The following is a 20,411-nucleotide window of genomic DNA, read 5'->3' on the forward strand; positions in this document are numbered from 1 at the left end:
TTTTTTTTTTGGTAGAGATTTACAAGCTATTCCATGTAGTCTTCTAGAGGTAATGTGTCGATATTTCAATAAGGTTGCATTTGTTTGAAAAGGTGTGGTGAGAAAAAAGAAGTGGAAAAAGAAAAAATGAAAGCCTCATATATAATAGGGTGAAGGAAAATGAAAGAAAATAAAAGGATTTTGTAGAAAAATGTTAAAATGTGGGTTATATTTTTTACATTTTTTCACAAAATTTTGCATATTTTGTAGGGTTTTGAAAATGCATGGGGTAAGAAAGTTAGCAAACTACCTCATTAGACAAGCTTTCTTAAATTAAGGATTTCTAATTTTTCAACCCTAAGCAACCAAACAAACCACACTTCTACGATTTAATGAAAAATTTTCAAATTTTTTTCTCACCCTTTTTTTGTTACCTCATCTTTATTCCAGCAAACAAACGCAGCCTAAAGTATTATTCGATCAAACTCCTCAATCACAATCCAGATGATATGAGGAAGCTACAGGATCCCTGGGTTTGTTGATTGGTTGTTGGAAAACATTCTAAAAATAACCGACACTTTCAACAATTGTATTTTTTATTACCATATAAGAGAGATTGGGGTTCATAGACCTGGGATGGACGAGGAGATGGGGGAGGGGAGGTGTAGAGGCATGAAGGTTCAAATTCAAAACTTTATTAATTTTACTATCATTACATAGAAAACTCCTACCACTGTGCGAGAAGCGCAATTACAATTATTTTGTTATTTGTTCTGATCGTCTTTTTATTTAGAACAAATTGCACTTGCACCCCAAAATGGAGGCCTTAAAGCACTAACACTCCATTTTATGTTTAAAAAGTATAGAAATCATAAAATTAGATTTTCATTGGATATATATTTGTCAAATTTATCACAGAAAACAATTAAATTACTGTCTATTTTCAAAAATACCCCTATAATAAACTGTGTCCAAAAGGTTTTCAGTGATAAATTAGACAAATATATTTAAATAATGTGATTATTATTTTGAGCAAATTGTCTTGGCACTCCAAAATGGAGGCCTTAAAGCACTAACACCTCATTCTATGTTTAAAAAGCACAGAGACCAAATTCAAATTGTATTCAAAATGTTTTTATTGACAAATATATCTAATGAAAATTCAATTTTGGGTCTCTGTGCTTTTTAAACATAAAGTGAAGTGTCAGTGCTTTAAGTCTTCCATTTGGGGTACCCGTGCAATTTGTTATAATATTTTTATTTGTATTAAATAAATGTAAAAGAAAGATCCATACTTTTAAAAACATAATTTTTTTTTAAAATCCAGTCAAAACGACTGGAGCCCACGGGCCCAAACATTTATGAAAGTCAAAAAAGGTAGTTTTCTACCCAAAATATATATTTTTCTTTTTCAAAAAAGGTTCGTTTTTTTCCGGTCACAAAGGGTATGTTCCTATGCCTGGCAAATCGTGTAGTTTGGTTTTTTCACGTAAGTGTAAATACATTTCTATAATTGTCATCGGAAATAATATTAAATTCCATAATTTGATAGAAAAAGTAACTGTACCATTTAAATGGTCTAATGCTATAAACTGTGAACCCCTTCTTCTTACAATCAGATTTTCCCGCCGGCTCATGCGTTGTCTTCCGCACTGGCTGCCGAGCTTGAAGGTTTAACGTTATGGAATCTTCTTCAAGTTCTTCCTCAGGTAATCAATCAAACCCCCTGACATGTTCATAGCAATTCTATTAGTTTCTTTCTTTTCTTGATTTTTTGTTTCTCTTGAAATTTTTGTGAAGTTACAGAGAGGAAAGATAGCTTCTCTGCTCTTCCGATTTTTGGAATGGAGAAGATTTTGAGAGAGAAATTCGAAATTCAACCGAAGCATCCTTCACAAGAAGCTTTAAGAAAATGGAGATCTGCAGTTTCTGTTGTTAAGAATCGTCGGAGGAGATTTCGTCATACAGCAGATCTCGATAAGCGAGATGAAGCCGCAAAGAAGAAGCTCGGTATCCAGGTATGATGCTTTCGTTACAGCTAGCTTTTCTTTTTTGGTGTTTGTAGAGGTTTGAAATCATAAATCACAATGCAGAGGACTCCATTGCTGTAAGCATTGTTAATCTTACTCGAGCGACGAAACTAAGAGCTAGAAGATTTGTTGATTTGTTTATTTTGACATTAATAAAGATATTTTACAAGATATTTTACAATTTCAAGCGTTAAGTCCTCATAAATTAATGAAATCGGTTGGTATCTATAATCTATGTTTTCCTTTTGGTCACTCTCTGTTATCTACTCTACGCGTCTTCGACGCGGTTTCAGTTTGGATCGCAATCAATCGGTAAAGATTGGATGGCGTGAGGTATGAGGTGACGCTGCCGTGAGGCGGTGGTTTTGACGATGTCCTCATGGACCTCATCTGCTAAGTCTATTTTTAGAGCTACATCTCGCGATATAGTACACCGAGAAAATGAATGATCACAGAAACGTGAAAAAAACATTGAAACCAGCAGATTAAAGTTTGTACTTTCTAATTCGTATTATAGAATGGGATGTAGTGACCTGAAGCCCTATTTCCTCGAGTATGATGATCTAGAAGCAACGGGTGCCGGGAATATTATTATATAGTCGTGTACTCAGGAGTGTAGTCCTGTTTCCATCCATTTTAGGTCTGATTAATATGAACTTGATTATTTTTCTTGTGGAGTGCGCAGTTGACCGCTATTGCGTGAATGACATTGTTGAAAAGGAAGGGCTAATTAATTAAATAAGGGAGAGGGAGGGGGAGGGGAAACTTCCAGGGACTGGGAAACTTCAACGAAGTTTCCTAGAGAACATGGTACAAAATAAAGAATAAAAGATAACGATTGGGGTGGGGTTCCTTTTCGTAAGGATATAGTAAGTGGGTTGCCTGTGATGTCAGTTTCTCTTTGAAGTTGAAATTCATGCACTCTGGTCCTCACGATTGAGCTACCAGCCTATGATATTTTCATTAAAAAATTTTACTTCGCTGTTAAGCCAGCTTTTGTTGTTACATGGCATAATTATCTTTTAGAAGGTGGCTTTTAATTATCTGTATCTAGTCGTCAATATATGCTTATACCTTATTAATACAATACCAAGCTGATGTCATACAAGTTGGGGGATATAGACCACGGGTGAGAAGTGAAATAAATCTACATCTTAGGGGAAACCAAAGGCAACTCTGTCCAATATTTGTTGATCTCATCAATATGTGGATGTCTTTTAGGCATGGTGGTGGCAACCTCCTATATAGAGGTAATTGGACCATGGAGGTCTCAGGTTTGAGCCTCTGTCCTTCCACACCTTTTCCTCTACTGAGCCGAAAGGCCTTTGATTCTTGTGACTAAATTGATGATTGGCCAAAAAAGAAAAAAGATCTCATCAATACTGATTTGATACTATATCAATACCATCCACTTATATCATGTTTGTATAAACTTGAGCAATTTATACTCCCTACATTAATGGTTGTAAGCTTGTAACTCTGCATTAATACTGATTGGTGGAATTATCACGTATTGGTCGAATTTATCCTGAGTCTATTGGCTGCACTATGGGGGGGGGGGAATATTAAATATATATTTTTAAAAAATTCAAAGAAACTATAAATTGAATCAAATGGTTGGAAAATCAGGTTCTGACTTTGGTTCGTCAAGAGTTGTGCAGACTAGGTTAGGTGAAAAATGATGTAACTGGGTCATTAATCATCCTAAAGTAGTAAGACACTCCCAACTCTCTTCTCTTGCTCAACGTTACAAACTTGATACGTATTATATGATCCCTCGATATTTTTTGCCTTTTAGTTTTCCTTAGGCTGCGTTTGTTTGCTGGAATAAAGGTGGGGTGGAAAAATTCTTGAAAAAAGTATAGATTTCTTACTTTTCCCTTAAATCTCAAAATTGTAAATTGTTTGGTTGCTTGGGGTTGGAAAGTGAGAGACATGTCTAGTGATGTGGCAACCCAACTTTCCCACCCCAAGCCATTTTAAAACCCTACAAATTTGGTGGGATTTTGTGGGAAAGATTGCAAAAGTAAAAAGTGGGACCCACCACTATCACTTTTCCACAAACCCTTTCCTTTACTTTCCTTCTCCCTCACCCCACTACACCTGGGACCCACGTTTTTTTTCCCACCCCTTTTTTCCCATCCCACCTTTGCAAACAAACGCAGCCATAGTGTTTTCCTGTATTTTCTAAGTTTCTACTTATGTATACATATTTATTGTATATAATTCTAAAAGACATAATTTGGGTTGACTGTGTTTAACAACACCAAGTTACCAGTGTTTTTTCTAAAAAACAAGTGGAGTCAGGAAACCTGATTTTCCAACATAAATAAAATAATAGTAAAAATGACACATATGGATGGGAAACCTGTCTTACCAAACAAGACTGTCAGGATTGAAGTATAGGTATAACTGTGTTTAACAACACCAAGTTACCAGTGTTTTTTCTAAAAAACAAGTGGAGTCAGGAAACCTGATTTTCCAACATAAATGAAATAATAATAAAAATGACACATATGGATGGGAAACCTGTCCTACCAAACAAGACATGTCTTAGGATTGAAGTATAGGTATGAAAAAGATATAATTATATCTAGTACGCCTTAGGCTTAAAACAAATTGACATGTCTTTGGGATATCTTGCTTTCCTAGTTTGTAGAGTGACAATATCAGGCTGACCGGTTCAGTGGTGGAAACATACCCAAACAGAGAGCACTGGACATCAAACATTGGGTTTCCACTTTTAGGAACATCATTTTCATGTTTAATCTGATGAAGTTAGTTATATATTTAAATTAATATCTTTCACAAGTTCTCTGCAGCACTGATTGTTAGTGGTATACTTCTCGTGCAAAATAGAGTGATTTGGAAGGTTTAAATACCACTAATTATTCTCTTATTCATTGCAGGAAAAAATAAGAGTTGCTCTTTATGTTCAGAAAGCTGCTTTGCAATTCATTGATGGTATGGCCTCCATCAAATCTAATCCCATTAAGACTTCTTTCATCGTTTTAATCCTAACATGTGTTTGCTTAAGAAGTCTATTTTCTCATCCTTACACAGCTGGTAATCAAGTGACGTACTTGCCTTCGGAGGAGACTAGGAAAGCTGGTTATGGTATTGAAGCGGATGAACTTGCTTCCATAGTTCAAAATCGCGATTCTAAGCGCTTGAAGCTGCATGGAGGTGTTGATGGTATTGCAAAAAAGATCTCTGTCTCCTTTGATAGAGGTGTTAGTTCCAGTGAGCTACCTCTCAGGCAAAAGACATATGGCTACAACAGATATGTTGAGAAGCCTCCTAGAAGTTTCTGGACGTTTGTGTGGGATGCACTTCAGGACTTGACTCTAATAATCCTTATGGTTTGTGCTGTGGTCTCTGTTGGTGTTGGCCTTGCCACTGAAGGGTTTCCAAAGGGTATGTATGATGGACTGGGAATATTAATAAGTATTTTCTTAGTAGTCATGGTTACGGCAATCAGTGATTACAGGCAGTCATTGCAATTCAGGGATTTGGATAAGGAGAAGAAAAAGATTGAAGTTCAGGTCACCAGAGATGGGTCTAGAGAGAAGGTCTCTATTTATGATTTGGTGGTTGGCGACATTGTTCATCTATCCATAGGTGACCAAGTTCCGGCAGATGGAATTTTCATATCAGGTTACAGTTTGGAGATTGATGAGTCAAGTCTGTCTGGTGAAACTGAGCCCATGCATATAAACTCTGAAAAACCTTGTCTTCTATCTGGAACCAAAGTGCAAGATGGGTCTGGTAAGATGCTCGTGACATCTGTTGGTATGAGGACTGAATGGGGAAGGTTGATGGAGACTTTGAGTGAGGGTGGTGAAGATGAGACACCATTACAGGTGAAACTGAATGGTGTTGCTACTATTATTGGGAAGATTGGTTTGGCTTTTGCTGTTCTGACATTTTTGGTGTTGACTGTAAGATTTCTAGTGGAGAAGGCACTGAACAATGCTTTGACAAAATGGTCTTCAAGTGATGCGTTAAAGCTTCTGGATTTTTTTGCTATTGCAGTAACGATAATTGTTGTTGCAGTCCCAGAAGGCCTACCTTTAGCTGTTACTCTGAGCCTTGCCTTCGCGATGAAAAAATTAATGAATGATAGGGCACTTGTGAGACATCTATCTGCATGTGAGACAATGGGTTCTGCTAGTTGTATCTGTACAGATAAAACAGGGACCCTGACAACCAATCATATGGTGGTTGACAAGATATGGATCTGTAACAAAACTGAAGTGATAAAAGGTAATGACAGTCTAGAAGGTTTTAAATCAGCTCTTTCTGAGAGGGTTGTGCAAATTCTTATGCAGGCTATATTCCTGAATACAAGTTCAGAAGTGGTTAGAGGAAAAGATGGAAAGACTAACATTCTAGGAACTCCAACAGAATCAGCATTGTTGGAATTTGGCCTGCACATGGGTGGTGATCTCAATGCCCAACGTGCAGAGTCTGAGATTGTAAAGGTTGAACCTTTCAATTCAGTGAAGAAGAAGATGTCTGTGCTTGTGGCCCTTTCGACTGGTGGATTCCGTGTGTTCTGCAAAGGTGCATCTGAAATCATTTTAGCTACGTGTGACAAGATTGTTGATGACAAAGGAGAAACTGTGCCCCTTTCAGAGGAACGTATTGGAAGTGTTATGGACATCATAAATGGGTTTGCCTGTGAAGCATTGAGAACCCTTTGTTTGGCTTACAAGGATATGGATGAGAATTTCAATGGAGACAGCTTGCCTGCTGATGGCTATACACTAATATTGGTTGTTGGAATCAAGGATCCCGTCCGCCCTGGTGTCAGGGAGGCAGTACAAACTTGTTTAGCTGCTGGGATAAAAGTGCGGATGGTCACAGGTGACAACATCAATACAGCAAAAGCTATTGCAAAAGAATGTGGAATATTGACAGATGATGGCTTGGCTATAGAAGGACCAGACTTCCGTAATAAAAGTCCAGAGGAGATGAAGAAGTTAATACCAAGAATCCAGGTCTCTCTCTACTTCCTTTGCATTATGTAATTTAGTCTTGAACAATGCTTGTGGAGTAATCAAATTACTATGATGCTAAGACTATTCATGCAGGTAATGGCTCGATCATTGCCTTTGGACAAGCACACCTTAGTCACCAAATTACGGAGTACGTTTGGAGAAGTAGTTGCCGTAACAGGTGATGGTACCAATGATGCTCCAGCTTTGCATGAGTCAGACATTGGACTTGCTATGGGTATAGCAGGAACTGAGGTATGTTTTTTTCTGGCCATTTGTAGGTTAAATTAGTTCTCAGCTTATTAGTCAAAAGACAACTCCTTTGTCACAAATTGTTCCTCTATTTTGTTTAGAGTTTATATTTTCCTTCGTTCTCTTTCTGTTTAAATTAGTTGGCTGTGGCAGATACCAAGAATAGAAGGGCATGCCTCTTACCATTCTTATCTTGAACATTATTATTCTTCAAATTCCTGAATCTTCATTATTCTTATTCTATTGAGCGATGCATGCTATGCTACGAGAAAGTCAATTGAGGGGGCACGACTACGTTCAATGGAGGTCGTAAATACCCGTGTGGACAAGCAATTTAATTCAGCCTGAAGGAATAAGAAGAACTAGTGGTAGACCTAAGGTAACCTTATGAGAAGTGTGAGAAATGATATGCATAGCTTAGGCCTTGTATCTAGTATGGTCTTAAGCAAAGTTTGGAAGGCAAGAGTCCATGCAGCCAGCCCCATTTAGTTGGTGTTTGCTTGTGTCTAAATATGCTACGTAAGTGCACGTGTCGCAATCAAGTAGCAAATAGTAAGTAGAGTATTGATCCCACGGAGAATTTTATCTTTAAATCTTAATGTAAAAGGAAGACTAATTTAAACAATATTGACAAAATTACTTTGTGATTAATGAACTAATTAAATGAAGGACGGGTGAATTAAACAAAAGTTCCTAAATTGGGGAGCACGCAATAGAAAGAAGTATAATAAGTGATATGAATGTTGGGAATCAATTTCTCCTCCCCTGAATTTGGGCTGTGAATGCTATAGCAAAGCTGCAGCATAAGGCATATCAAAGAACCTAGAACAAAATTGCACACGGATATCTTCCAATCCACATATGCATTAACATCCTAATTCAAGACCATCATATTCCTATGGAGAATTGAACTGAGGATGCGAATTACGCTTAAGTTCTAATAGTGGTTATGTGTGTCAGGTGAGTATCCCTACCCGACCCACTAATTAGCTATTCCATATAAGGATCAAGCTAACTCACGTTATTCAACATTAATTTAGCTCCAATTAATTTTCCAATTAACTAAAACCACAACATTCACTCAGGGCTGGTCAATCAATAAATGAAATTACTCAAAAACATGCATGCTGAATACATTGATAATAAATTGTGCTATAGTAGAGCTACAACAAACTGAATAATCATAGCTCAAATCACAGGTTCAGGTACTCTTATCATCCTAACAAAATAAGAAATTAGCTCATATTTAAGTTCAAATACAGAGAAATAAGTGCAGCCATTAAAATAATTCAATTAGAATATAAAGTAGGAAATATAAAACCAAATAGAGAACTAGGAGAATGTTTCCACAATGCTTCAGCTTCCTATCTCTAGCGGCTCTTCCTCTTGCACGAATTTTCTCTCCTCCATATCTGATTCTTGAGAAACACAATTTTTGTAGAATGATTTAATAGATCAATGTGATCTCAAACCCTCTATTTATAATAAAGTAGAAAGAACACTATTACATAAATATCCTTACTTGGGTAATAAGAAATATTAATTTAATGAATAAAAAAACTCTAATAAAATTGAACTTCTAGTAGAACTCAACCAACACTCCCCCTCAAGTTGAGGCATAGATATTAGTCATGCCCAACTTGGCTACAATAAGAAGGAAATCTCCTTCCTTCAAACCCTTAGTGAAAACATTTGCCACTTGGTCTCCAGACCTCATAAAAGGCATGCAGATGAGCCCTTGTTCCAGCTTTCCTTTGATAAAAAACCTGTCAATTTCAATGTGCTTACTACGATCATGTTGCACAGGAATTTTACAATACTAAAGCAGCCTTGTTGTCACAATATAACATCATAGAGTTTGGAACTTGGACTCCAATATCTTCTAGCAAGCCTTTCAACCATAGTAGCTCACAAACTCCATGACCTATAGCTCTATATTCAACTTCGGTACTGGATAAAGCTACCACATTGTGTTTCTTACTTTTCCAAATAACTAGATTACCTCCAACAAAGGTACAATAACTTGAAATTGATTTCCTGTCAGGAGATCCAACCTAGTCTGCATCAAGGTATGCTTATACTCTTAGATTATTAGTGGATGACAAAAGTATTCATTTTCCAGGAGTTCCCTTCAAATACTGCAGATTCTTGGTGACAACCTTCATATGAGCTAAATATGGATTATGCATGAATTGACTCACTATCCCCACGGCATAAGCGATATCTGGCCTGGTGTGGGACAAGTAAATAAACTTCCGTACCAGCCTTTGGTATCTTCGTTTGTCCACTGGTTCTCCCTCTTTTTCCTTGAGTCTAGCTCTAGCTTCAATAAGGGTATCAATTGCTTTACACCCCAACATTCCCACTTCTGATAATAAATCTAGGGCATACTTTCTTTGGGATAGGAATATACCCTTCTTTGATCAAGCCACCTCAATCCCTAAGAAGTACTGTAACTTCCCTATATCTTTAATCGTAAACTCTTTGCCAAGAAAGTCCTTCAAACTTTGAATTTTTTCACCATCATTCCTTGTGATGACAATATCGTCCACATAAACAATGAGAAGTGTGATGTTAGTACCTGAATTCTTGACAAATAGTGTGATCAACATTGCTTTGCTTGTACCTAATAGAAGTTATTGCCTTCAAGAGGCGTCCAAACTAGCATCTAGGAGACTGTTTTAACCCATAAATTGATCTCTTCAACCGAAAAACTTTCCTTGCAGTATTATCATAAGAGAAACCATATGATTTCATATAGACTTCTTCCTCTAACTCCCCATGTAAGAAGTCATTCTTTACGTCTAGTTGGTTCAAGTTCCAGTCTTTGTTCACAGCTACAGACGACAGAACTTTGACAGTGTTAAGTTTTGCAACAGGGGCAAAAGTCTCCTGATAATCAGTCCCATAGGTTTGGGTAAACCCCTTTGCAACTAGTCTAGCCTTCAACCTGTTGACTGATCCATCCATATTTTGTTTAACCACAAACACTCGTTTGCAGCCCACAAGGTTTTTTCCTGGAGGAAGTGTAACCAGCTCCCAAGTATCATTTTTCTTCATTGCCTACATTTCCTCTACTATAGCTGTGTTCCATCTCTTATTAGCATAGGCTTCCTGCCAACTTTTAGGAACATATATAGATGATAAAGAGGATATAAAAGTACGATAAAAGTCAGACAAAGAGTTATAAGAAACATATTTAGCTATGGAATGCTTAGTACAAGATCTAACTCATTTTTTAACAGCAATAGGAAGATTAGAAGCATATACTTTAAGGGGAACAATAGAATCTGATTCTGGAGCAGGAGATTGAAGTGGTAACGTGTCACCTTTCTCCACCTGCTTTGGTCGGTTGTAATTCTTCCTCTGATAAGTCTGCACCTCCTTATTTTGGTCAATCTTGTTTTGAAAGACCTCAATAGTGTGCCTCATAGGAGTGGTCTCCCCCTGACTAGGTTCTTCACATGGTTCTGGAAAACAGAGGGGGAGAATTAGAGTCCTGAGGTATACTGGCCGAAGTCTCCCCCTGGTTAGGAAACATTTCTTGAACTCAGAAGTTGTGTTGTGGTGGTGTAATAGAAAGGTCTAGAGTTGGAAAGAGCACCTCTCCTCTAAGATTATTCCCTTAGAGAGGCGTATAGTAAGGCAAGACTCATTAAAAATTACATCCATGGAGACAATGGTTTTCTTGGAAGGAGGATTATAATATTTGTGCTCTTTCTGAGTAGCAGAATACTCTAGAAAAATGCAACGTAAGTCGCAGGGAGCCAGCTTACTTTGATAGGCTGTGATTCTGGCATAACATACACATCCAAAAACCTTTGAGGGAATAACAAAAGAAGAGGATCCCTGGAGAAGCACATTAGGACATATAAAACCAAGTATCCTACTGGGCATCCTATTCATAAGGTAATAAGGAGTGTGTATAGCATCACTCCAGTATTGGTCAGGGACATTCATTTAGGACATATAAAACCAAGTATCCTACTGGGCATCCTATTCATAAGGTAATAGGCAGTGTGTATAGCATCACTCCAGTATTGGTCAGGGACATTCATAGCAATCATAAGTGAACGAGCTATCTCTAAGAGATGCAGATTCTTCCTTTCGGCAACCCCATTTTGGATAGGTGTATCAACACAATTGGTCTAGCATATGATGCCAAGTCAGAGAAATATCTCTGAAATTCACCATCAATATACTATGTGTCATTGTTCTGCGAAGGATCTTCATAATGACATTGAATTGAGTTTTAATCATATTATGAAAATCACAAAAACATCCAAAAAAATTATTCGTTTTTTATTTTTATAAAATAAATCCATGTAGAACGAGAGTGACAATCAATAAAAGTAACAAAGTACCTATGGTTAATGATAGACACACGTTGGCAAGGGCCCCACACATCAGTATGAATTAGTCAAAAAGGAATAAATTTTCTATTATGAAGAGAAGGTAAATAACTAGAACGAGTCTGCTTCGCAAAAATGCAGGCTTCACAAAACAAATTCATCTTTTTTACGAGAAGAAACTAAATCAGGAAATATGTTCTTAAGAGTTCCTAGAGGGGGTGACCTAGCCTACAGTGCCACTGATGAAGGTCTGATATTACCGAATGGACCTGATTGGAAGATGTAGTCAGAGCAGAAGTAGATCTCTCAATCAGCTCCAACAGATAAAGTCTATTGTTTAGTTTACCACGTCCAATCTCCTTCCCAGTTACCAGATCTTGGAAAACACAGTAAGATGGGAAAATGTCACTTTACAATTCAAGTCATGTGTAAGACTACTAATAGGGAGCAAGTTAGTAGAGAAAGAGGGAACGTGTAAAACTTTAGACAAAGAAAGGGATGGAGAATGCTGAACGGTCCCTTTTCCAGCAATGGAAGAATATAAGCCATCAACAATTTGAACTTTATCTTTTTCAGAAGTTGGAGCATAATGTAAGAAAAAGAGATGAACCTGTCATATGATCTGTGGCTCCTGTATCAATGATCTAGGGAGCAGAAATTTAAGAAACATGGAAGCCTGTAAAAGTTTTACTTGAAGTAGCAAGGCATGAGTTGGTATGGGTAGTGGAGGAAGCAGTAGTAGAGGTTGTACCCGCAGTAGAAGACTACAGAATACGTCGTAGAGTAGTTAACTCCTGTGAAAAACCAATGTCTGCAAAGGGTGTTGGGGAAACCGTCTCAGAAAGATTAGCTTTCGGTTTTCCCCTTTATTCAAAATCAGCGGGTTTCCCATAGAGCTTCCAACAATTGGCCTTGGTATGATAAGGTTTGTGACAGTGCTCACACTTGACAATCTCCTTAGTCGAATAAGATTTAGTGCTAATAGTCTATAAGGCTGGTTTCTCCACAATATGAACATGAAGCATGGCTAATCGATAGCTTTCCTAACACTGAACTAGGGCATGAGACTGTTCTAGTGTAGGAAAAGGAGAACGACTTAAGACTTGCACTCTGATTTGATCGTACTCCACATTCAAACTTGCCAAAAAGTCATATACCGAATCTTATCAACGTGCTTCCTATAAGTAGCCACATCATCTGGATAAGTGGGGTGATAATCCCCATAATGATCCAACTCTTGCCAAAGAGATCGCAACTCAGCATAATATTGGGCCACAGTCAGTTCCTTTTGGGTAGTCTTATGAAGCTTCTTTCGTAGCTCATAAACTTGTGCATCATTCCCCAACTGTCCATATGTTTCAGGAGTAGCCTTCCAGATTTGGGCTGTAGTATCCAGTAATAGGTATCCATGGGAAATATTTGGATTTATGGAATTCAAAAGGAATGACATACTTAGAGAGTCATTTGAGATCCATTTATCTTGTGAAACACCTGTGGTGGTAGGTTTGATAGTGGCGCCCGTAATATGTCCAACAAGTCCTCTACCAGCAATAGTTAGGTAAGCAGATCGAGACCATATCAAATAATTTGTTCCATCAAATCTTACCAAAAGAGGATGAAGAGTGGGGTAATGCTCGGAGCTAGTGGGAGCAGTAATACCACTGGTAGTTGCCATGTTTAAAAACTTGTCTATAGTTTTTCAATCTTCACCCTTTCAAAATAACTAAAACGTCACAAAATTCAATAGCCAAGCCACCCAAACTAATGATAGGATTCAAAAGGTGCATATAAGGAACACCATGTTCTTTTATGTTTTTTGTTTTATATTTTTTATAGGAAATTACAAATAAGCCCCTGAAAAATGTGATTCGCAAATAGGTTCCTAAAATATTTAAATTCAAAAATAGGTCACTAAAACTATGCAAATTTACAAATGAGGCCCATGAAACATCAGCATTTTTCCTTTCTTTTTTTGGGCTAATAAAACCACCGGTTAGGAGGGAAAAGACCAAAATATGGTTCAGTTAAGGTTGGGTTGGTCTAGTCCATGTTAATTTAAGGGTTGAATAGGTGTTAAGAGCTCTCGTTTCAGAAGAAGAGAAAAAAAATCAGGAGCATTGCAGCGTGGAAATTAAGCAAGAAGCCAAGAACATTGAAGGTTACCTAGAAAACAAGTGAAGAATCACCACAAAATCTCCCTGATCTACAAATGAATCTCCAAGAACAGTGCTAGAGTCGAAGAAGCAGTGGGTGGAGATCTTAGCGTTTGTAAATGGCGAGGGCTTCTGCGATGCGTTTCAGAAGAAGAAGAAAAAAAAAAAAAAAAAGAAACAAAAGAAGACGACAGAAGGAAGAGAAGGGCAGAGATGGGTTCAATTGTGGGCGATAGGTTTCAGCGATGACTACAATCATTGTTGGCGATGGTTTCTGCAATGCGTTTCAGAAGAAGAAAGAAAAAAACAAAAGAAGAAAATGAGGTTGCAGTGGTTGGTTTTGGTGACGTAACAATAGCAGCGGCGGTGGAGGTAGGTCTTCATCAGCGAGAGCGAGATTTTTTTTCTCTCTTCCCTAATCGAACTTAGGCTCTGATACCATGTTAAGAAACTCAATTTTGGTAGAATGGCTTAATAGATCAGTGTGATCTCAAGCCCTCTATCTATAATAAAGTGGAAAGAACACTATTACATAGGGCGAAATGGGCTTCTTTGTTTACCAGGGAAACTGGCATGGAGACATAGAACATTGGTTTCGAGGGCATAAGCTACTCACAGTGAGGTAGGCAGTGAACGGGCTATCTTTTAACCAATTTACATGAACAAACTCTAATAAAGTTGAACTCCTAGTGGAACTCAACCAACATGTTCTCTTCCTTTTGGTGGCTCTTCTGCCTTTTTATTTCCCCCCAAAGTTTCCCAAAGTGATAGGGTAAAAGTGGATTGTAGGATTAAATCCTTCTCTTTTGAGATTAACGGCTAAGATCCTTCATGTAGTGACAAGAGGAATATCTAATCAGTTAACCCTTTTTAGTGATTTCACTAGATAATGCCACGTGAGTCCAATCTAGGAAAAAAATCATGCTACCGCAATGCTGCAACATCTCTACAACAAACTGAGAAGACTTGTTCTTTGTTCCTTTTCTATGCCTCATGTCATTTCTTCATCCATTATAGTTCTTTTCTTACAATGCCAAGAAAAAGAGGATTGATCAATTCCATCCATTAATTCAAGGAAAATTTATGCATAAATGACATAAAAAACCTTTACAAGATTTAAAACTTTAAGATTCACTAAACTACAATTTATTGAGTACTAACACTAAAACAAAGAGAAATCGCTTTTAAATCAAGCTATCTCAAATATAAAATCACTAGAATTAACTCTATTTCATAGAGTTATCACACCCCCAAACTTAAGATATTGCTCGACCTCGAGCGATAAAAGGAAAAACACAAAACTAAAATGCAAAGGATAATACCAAGAGACCAAAAGAAAAGAAACGATAACAACCTAGCTTAGTCATACAATAGGACAAAAGTTAGATAGAAGTTGCCTCTAAATCTTTCTCTAATTTTTTAGTTCCAACACTTCTTGCCAATAACACTTAGATGTCATAAATTTACTCATAAGGATGCCCTTAAGTGTGTGTGTGAAAGTTAAGGATCTCACCCCTGATTATTGTAGTCCAGCTGAATTATGGTCGTCAAGCTTAGTTCATTGATTTCATAAATTGACCAAGTGATTGCCTCTCCACTAATTAGGGACCCATACCTTTTTACACCCCAAAAACCTATTTTACAATATTTTGAGTGTTTGACCCCCAAACTTTATCCTTATGAACTTCCTCTTTTTTTTTTTTTCCAACTATTTTTGTCATTTATGCCTTTTTACGCGAATACCGACATTTTTGATGAAGGTACCTGGTTACTCAACAAGATTAATTACAAAAGTGCTCATGCATGCTCTTATTCTGAGCCACTGTTTGACAAAAAAGTAAACATGGGTTACATGCGTACTCCTTGTTGCTAAGGCAGCCCAAAGCAGCAAAACATTATTCTCTTCAAACAAAAGTGCACATGCATGCACTGTTTGACGCAAAAGTAAACATGGGTTACATGCATAGTCATACTCCTAGTTACTAGGCAGCCCAAAGCTACGGAGCATTTTCTCTCTCTCTCTCTCTCTTTTTTGTGGAGAAGGTGGGAGGTCAAACCTTTGCCAATATATACACTGTATAGAATTTTTGGAACAAATCATATTACAAGCATGTTATCAATTACACACCCAAATTGGGACCCCTAATGTGTTAGTCTCAAGGTTCTCATTCAACCAATTTTGAAATCCTAAACTCTCACATTGATCTAACCTTCCCAGGTTCTCCAGGGCTCAAAACATCACTTGGTGCTCAATAATAGGACATCATAAATATAAGTAAATGAAGACATCAGATCATTATGGCAAAGATTGATCGTGTCGCTAACCAATCAAAAATAAAATCCTATACTAATCTAGCAAGCAGAAAGTACAGGGTCGAACTATGGGGAACTGAAAGGCTAAGTCATTAAGATTGAATTCAACAAAACTAAATTTAAACTAAATCTATTAATTAATGCAAAAACGTTAACTATGAATATGTGAAGATCTTTGGGATTTCGAATCCCCAATGCTTTTCCCTAACCGATATACTCTACACTTTAAAGTAAATTAAGGATGGTTTTCCTAGATATGCCCTATCTTCGCAAGACTATCGTCCTTCGCGGAAGCTTGGCACGCTTAGTTCGCTGAGCTATAGAACATCTTTGGCCAAACTCAAACACAATCAACTAGAAGAGATAGAACAATCAAATTAATGAAATAAGCATGGTTCATCTACATCCCAAAGAAAAGGAACTAGCTACTCATTATCACAAAGTTCATAAGAAAAATAAAGATGAAACATAGGGAGAGAGAGAGAGAGAGATGTGGTCTTCTTCTTCAGCAATGAGAGAGATCAGAGCCGCATTCGCCGTCCTCCTTTCTTCTCTGTGGCTGGCTTCTCTTTTATGTCTCCCGCACACAATGAATCCCCCCTCTTTACCCGTCGATTTGACCTTTATTTTTTCGGAATTTGGAAAAACTCAAAACTGGAAAGTTGTAGATATTTTCAATATCGTTCCATAGCATCTTGAATCATCGAAATCCAAGCTCATACGAGAGAGATATGCCCAAAATACTGAAGGTAGGTCTGTTTACCCGATTTTCAGATTTATTACCAATTTTGTTCCTTAGACCTCCACCTATTTCCAATTTGGCTAAGATCTCACTTTTCATGATTTCTTGAGCAGCAAGATTGAATGCCATGATTTAAAATCCACCAATATCTAATATATTTGCCAACTTTACTCCATATTATCTCTAATATCCAAAATCTCCTTATTCCTGAAAAATACACAAAAATACTCAATTAGCTCTCTTTAATTAAATAAGTATGGGGAATTAAATCAAATAAATAATGGTAAATGCATGCTTATCAAAAATTTGATCGTGTCGCTAACCAATCAAAAATAAAATCCTATACTAATCTAGCAAGCAGAAAGTACGGGGTCGAACTATGGGGAACTAAAAGGCTAAGTTACTGAGATTGAATTTAACAAAACTAAATTTAAACTAAATCTATTAACTAATGTAAAACGTTAAATGTGAATATGTGAAGATCTTTGGGATTTCGAATCCCCAATGCTTTTCCCTAATCGATATAACTCTACACTTCAAAGTAAATTAGGGATGGTCTTCCTAGATATGCCCTATCTTCGCAAGACTATCGTCCTTCGCGGAAGCTTGGCACGCTTAGTTCGCTGAGTTATAGAACATCTTTGGCCAAACTCAAACACAATCAACTAGAAGATATAGAACAATCAACTTAATGAAATAAGCATGGTTCATCTACATCCCAAAGAAAAGGAACTAGCTACTCATTATTACAAAGTTCATAAGAAAAATAAAGATGAAACATAGGGAGAGAGAGAGAGAGAGAGAGAGAGAGAGAGAGAGAGAGAGATGTGGTCTTCTTCTTCAGCAATGAGAGATGAGAGCCGCATTCGCCGTCCTCTAATTTTTTAGTTCCAACACTTCTTGCCAATAACACTTAGATGTCATAAATTTACTCATAAGGATGCCCTTAAGTGTGTGTGTGAAAGTTAAGGATCTCACCCCTGATTATTGTAGTCCAGCTGAATTATGGTTGTCAAGCTTAATTCATTGATTTCATAAATTGACCAAGTGATTGCCTCTCCACTAATTAAGGACCCATACCTTTTTACACCCCAAAAACCTATTTTACAATATTTTGAGTGTTTGACCCCCAAACTTTATCCTTATGAACTTCCTCTTTTTTTTTTTTTTCCAACTATTTTTGTCATTTATGCCTTTTTACGCGAATACCGACATTTTTGATGAAGGTACCTGGTTACTCAACAAGATTAATTACAAAAGTGCTCATGCATGCTCTTATTCTGAGCCACTGTTTGACAAAAAAGTAAACATGGGTTACATGCGTACTCCTTGTTGCTAAGGCAGCCCAAAGCAGCAAAGCATTATTCTCTTCAAACAAAAGTGCACATGCACCTTTGTTTGACGCAAAAGTAAACATGGGTTATATGCATAGTCATACTCCTAGTTACTAGGCAGCCCAAAGCTACGGAGCATTCTCTCTCTCTCTCTCTCTCTCTCTCTCTCTCTCTCTCTCTCTTTTGTGGAGAAGGTGGGAGGTCAAACCTTTGCCAATATATACACTGTATAGAATTTTTGGAACAAATCATATTACAAGCATGTTATCAATTACACACCCAAATTGGGACCCCTAATGTGTTAGTCTCAAGGTTCTCATTCAACCAATTTTGAAATCCTAAACTCTCACATTGATCTAACCTTCCCAGGTTCTCCAGGGCTCAAAACATCACTTGGTGCTCAATAATAGGACATCATAAATATAAGTAAATGAAGACATCAGATCATTATGGCAAAGATGTGCTAAGACATCCCACTAAAAGTAGATTAAGAGGCATTGACATTCTTATCAACTAACTGTCATCCATGTCACATAACAACCCAGATTGACTAAGCTATTTTTATTTATTATTATTTTTTCTTTAACTCACAAACTCATATATAGAAATGCACACTATATACACGAAACACAAAACTAACATTGTTGCAGCAACAAAGAAGCAAAACAAACAAAACCTAAGCCAATAAATAGGCTAACGGACTTACAAACCTTGCTGCAACATTGAACAGCAAAACCAACAGAACAGAAAAGCCATAAGATAAAAAATAAAATAAAAACTGACTCTAGAATGCTACTCACAAATAAGTAAACAAAACTATATATGCTGCAAATAAAGTAAACAAAACACTAAGAAACTAAGACCATACATAAAATGAAAGATGACAAGATAACATACAACATGCAAAGCCTAACCCCAAACTCAAAGAAAGCAGTGTCCTCACAGCTCCAAAATAAGGCAACATAGAGAGAGGATGGATATACCAAGCATCGAAAAAAGACTAACCTGAAATAGCATGTAGGATGGGCGAAGCCTAAATATCTTCCTCATCGTTAGGTCTCGTGGCCCCGGTGCAGTCACCAGGAGGGGAGAGGAGGTGTGGGGAAAAAAAAATCAAAACATATAACTATTGAAAAGGGAGAGTAAGAGCACTTAGTTGTTGCAGAATGAGAAATTTTGTTGCAGTTGTGCTATAGCGCAGCTAAAGCATCCCAACCACAAAAAAAAAATGACGCCGGAGAAGAACTCGGTTGCAGCAGAGACGAGGAGAGTATGATAAAGAAGTTGAGATGATGGTTTATTAGCTTGGGGGTTGGGTTGTGTAGGCCGGAAGGGATAAGAAGGGTGAAGATTTGTGGGCAATGGTGCCGTTGGATGCTGTTGAGTTGTGGCGGAACAGAGGAAGAAGATGAGATGGTTTAGGGTTAATGGTGTGGCTAGATTTGTGGTTGGTGCTTGGCTTCAAATGGGTTTGAGCCATTATGGGGTTGTAATGGGTTAAGGATGGTTTAGAGGTTTGGGAGTGATGGGTTGGTTTGTTTAAAGAGAAAACCGGGTTGGGTCGAATTGAGTGGCCCCTATTCTTGTTTTTCTTTTTGCTTAGATGTTGTGGCACTGCTGCAAAATCGCATAAATTCTGCAGATCACAGAATGCATTCCTGTAATTGTAAAACAAACTTTGTTATAGCAGTGCTAGTGAATTTTCCTGGGCAAATGTTGATGTAGCTTTGTTGCAGCTTGGCTATAGCATCACTTAACTTCTACAGGTCACATAATGCATTCCTATAATTGTAAAATAAACTTTGTTATAGCTTTGCTATAGTAGTCCTAGTGAATTTTCCTATATAATGACAAATGCTATGGTGATGCTGCACTAATTCTATAGCATTGCGATTCTGTTCATCAGTTTACTCTGCTGCTCAAAGTTGCAAAACACTCACTCATCCTCTTTGTTTTCCCCACACTCCCTACAAGTCAAAATACATGTCATTCTTATTTCAATTTCACTATCAAGTTAAAACTAAGACAAAATTGTAGGCTACCCACTAATAAAAAGCTAACTTTACTAATCAACTACTTGACAATGAACAACATAATAAAAAAAAAAATTAAATTGGGTTGCCTCCCACAAACGCTTGTTTTTAAGTCGACAGCCCGACTACTTCCCTTTTTAGGCATATTGAAGGATGATATACTTATGGTGATGCTCCATCATTCTTCTCCAATAAGGCTTCATTCACTGCATGCTCCAATTCC

The 20,411-nt window shown here is 37.3% G+C and overlaps 1 protein-coding gene across 2 annotated transcripts in view; it reads left to right on the forward strand.

Moving 5' to 3' along the window:
* The first annotated feature begins 1,586 nt into the window (after nt 1-1,586).
* The window catches only part of LOC149007865 (putative calcium-transporting ATPase 11, plasma membrane-type), a 35,086-nt gene continuing 16,261 nt past the window's right edge, over nt 1,587-20,411 (forward strand). The window contains exons 1-5 of one of the 2 annotated variants that reach the window (XM_089164633.1): nt 1,587-1,688; nt 1,780-1,997; nt 4,919-4,973; nt 5,073-7,012; nt 7,106-7,264. In XM_089164633.1, coding sequence (XP_089020759.1) covers nt 1,661-1,688; nt 1,780-1,997; nt 4,919-4,973; nt 5,073-7,012; nt 7,106-7,264 — 2,400 coding nt within the window. In that variant the 5' untranslated portion in view covers nt 1,587-1,660. The remainder of the gene's footprint in view (nt 1,689-1,779; nt 1,998-4,918; nt 4,974-5,072; nt 7,013-7,105; nt 7,265-20,411) is intronic. The other variant, XM_089164634.1, reaches the window with a different exon arrangement.

Source organism: Hakea prostrata, chromosome 8 (genome assembly GCF_041222555.1).
Source record: "Hakea prostrata isolate BN-2017 chromosome 8, UWA_Hpros_2, whole genome shotgun sequence".
Classification (NCBI taxonomy): Eukaryota; Viridiplantae; Streptophyta; class Magnoliopsida; order Proteales; family Proteaceae; genus Hakea; species Hakea prostrata.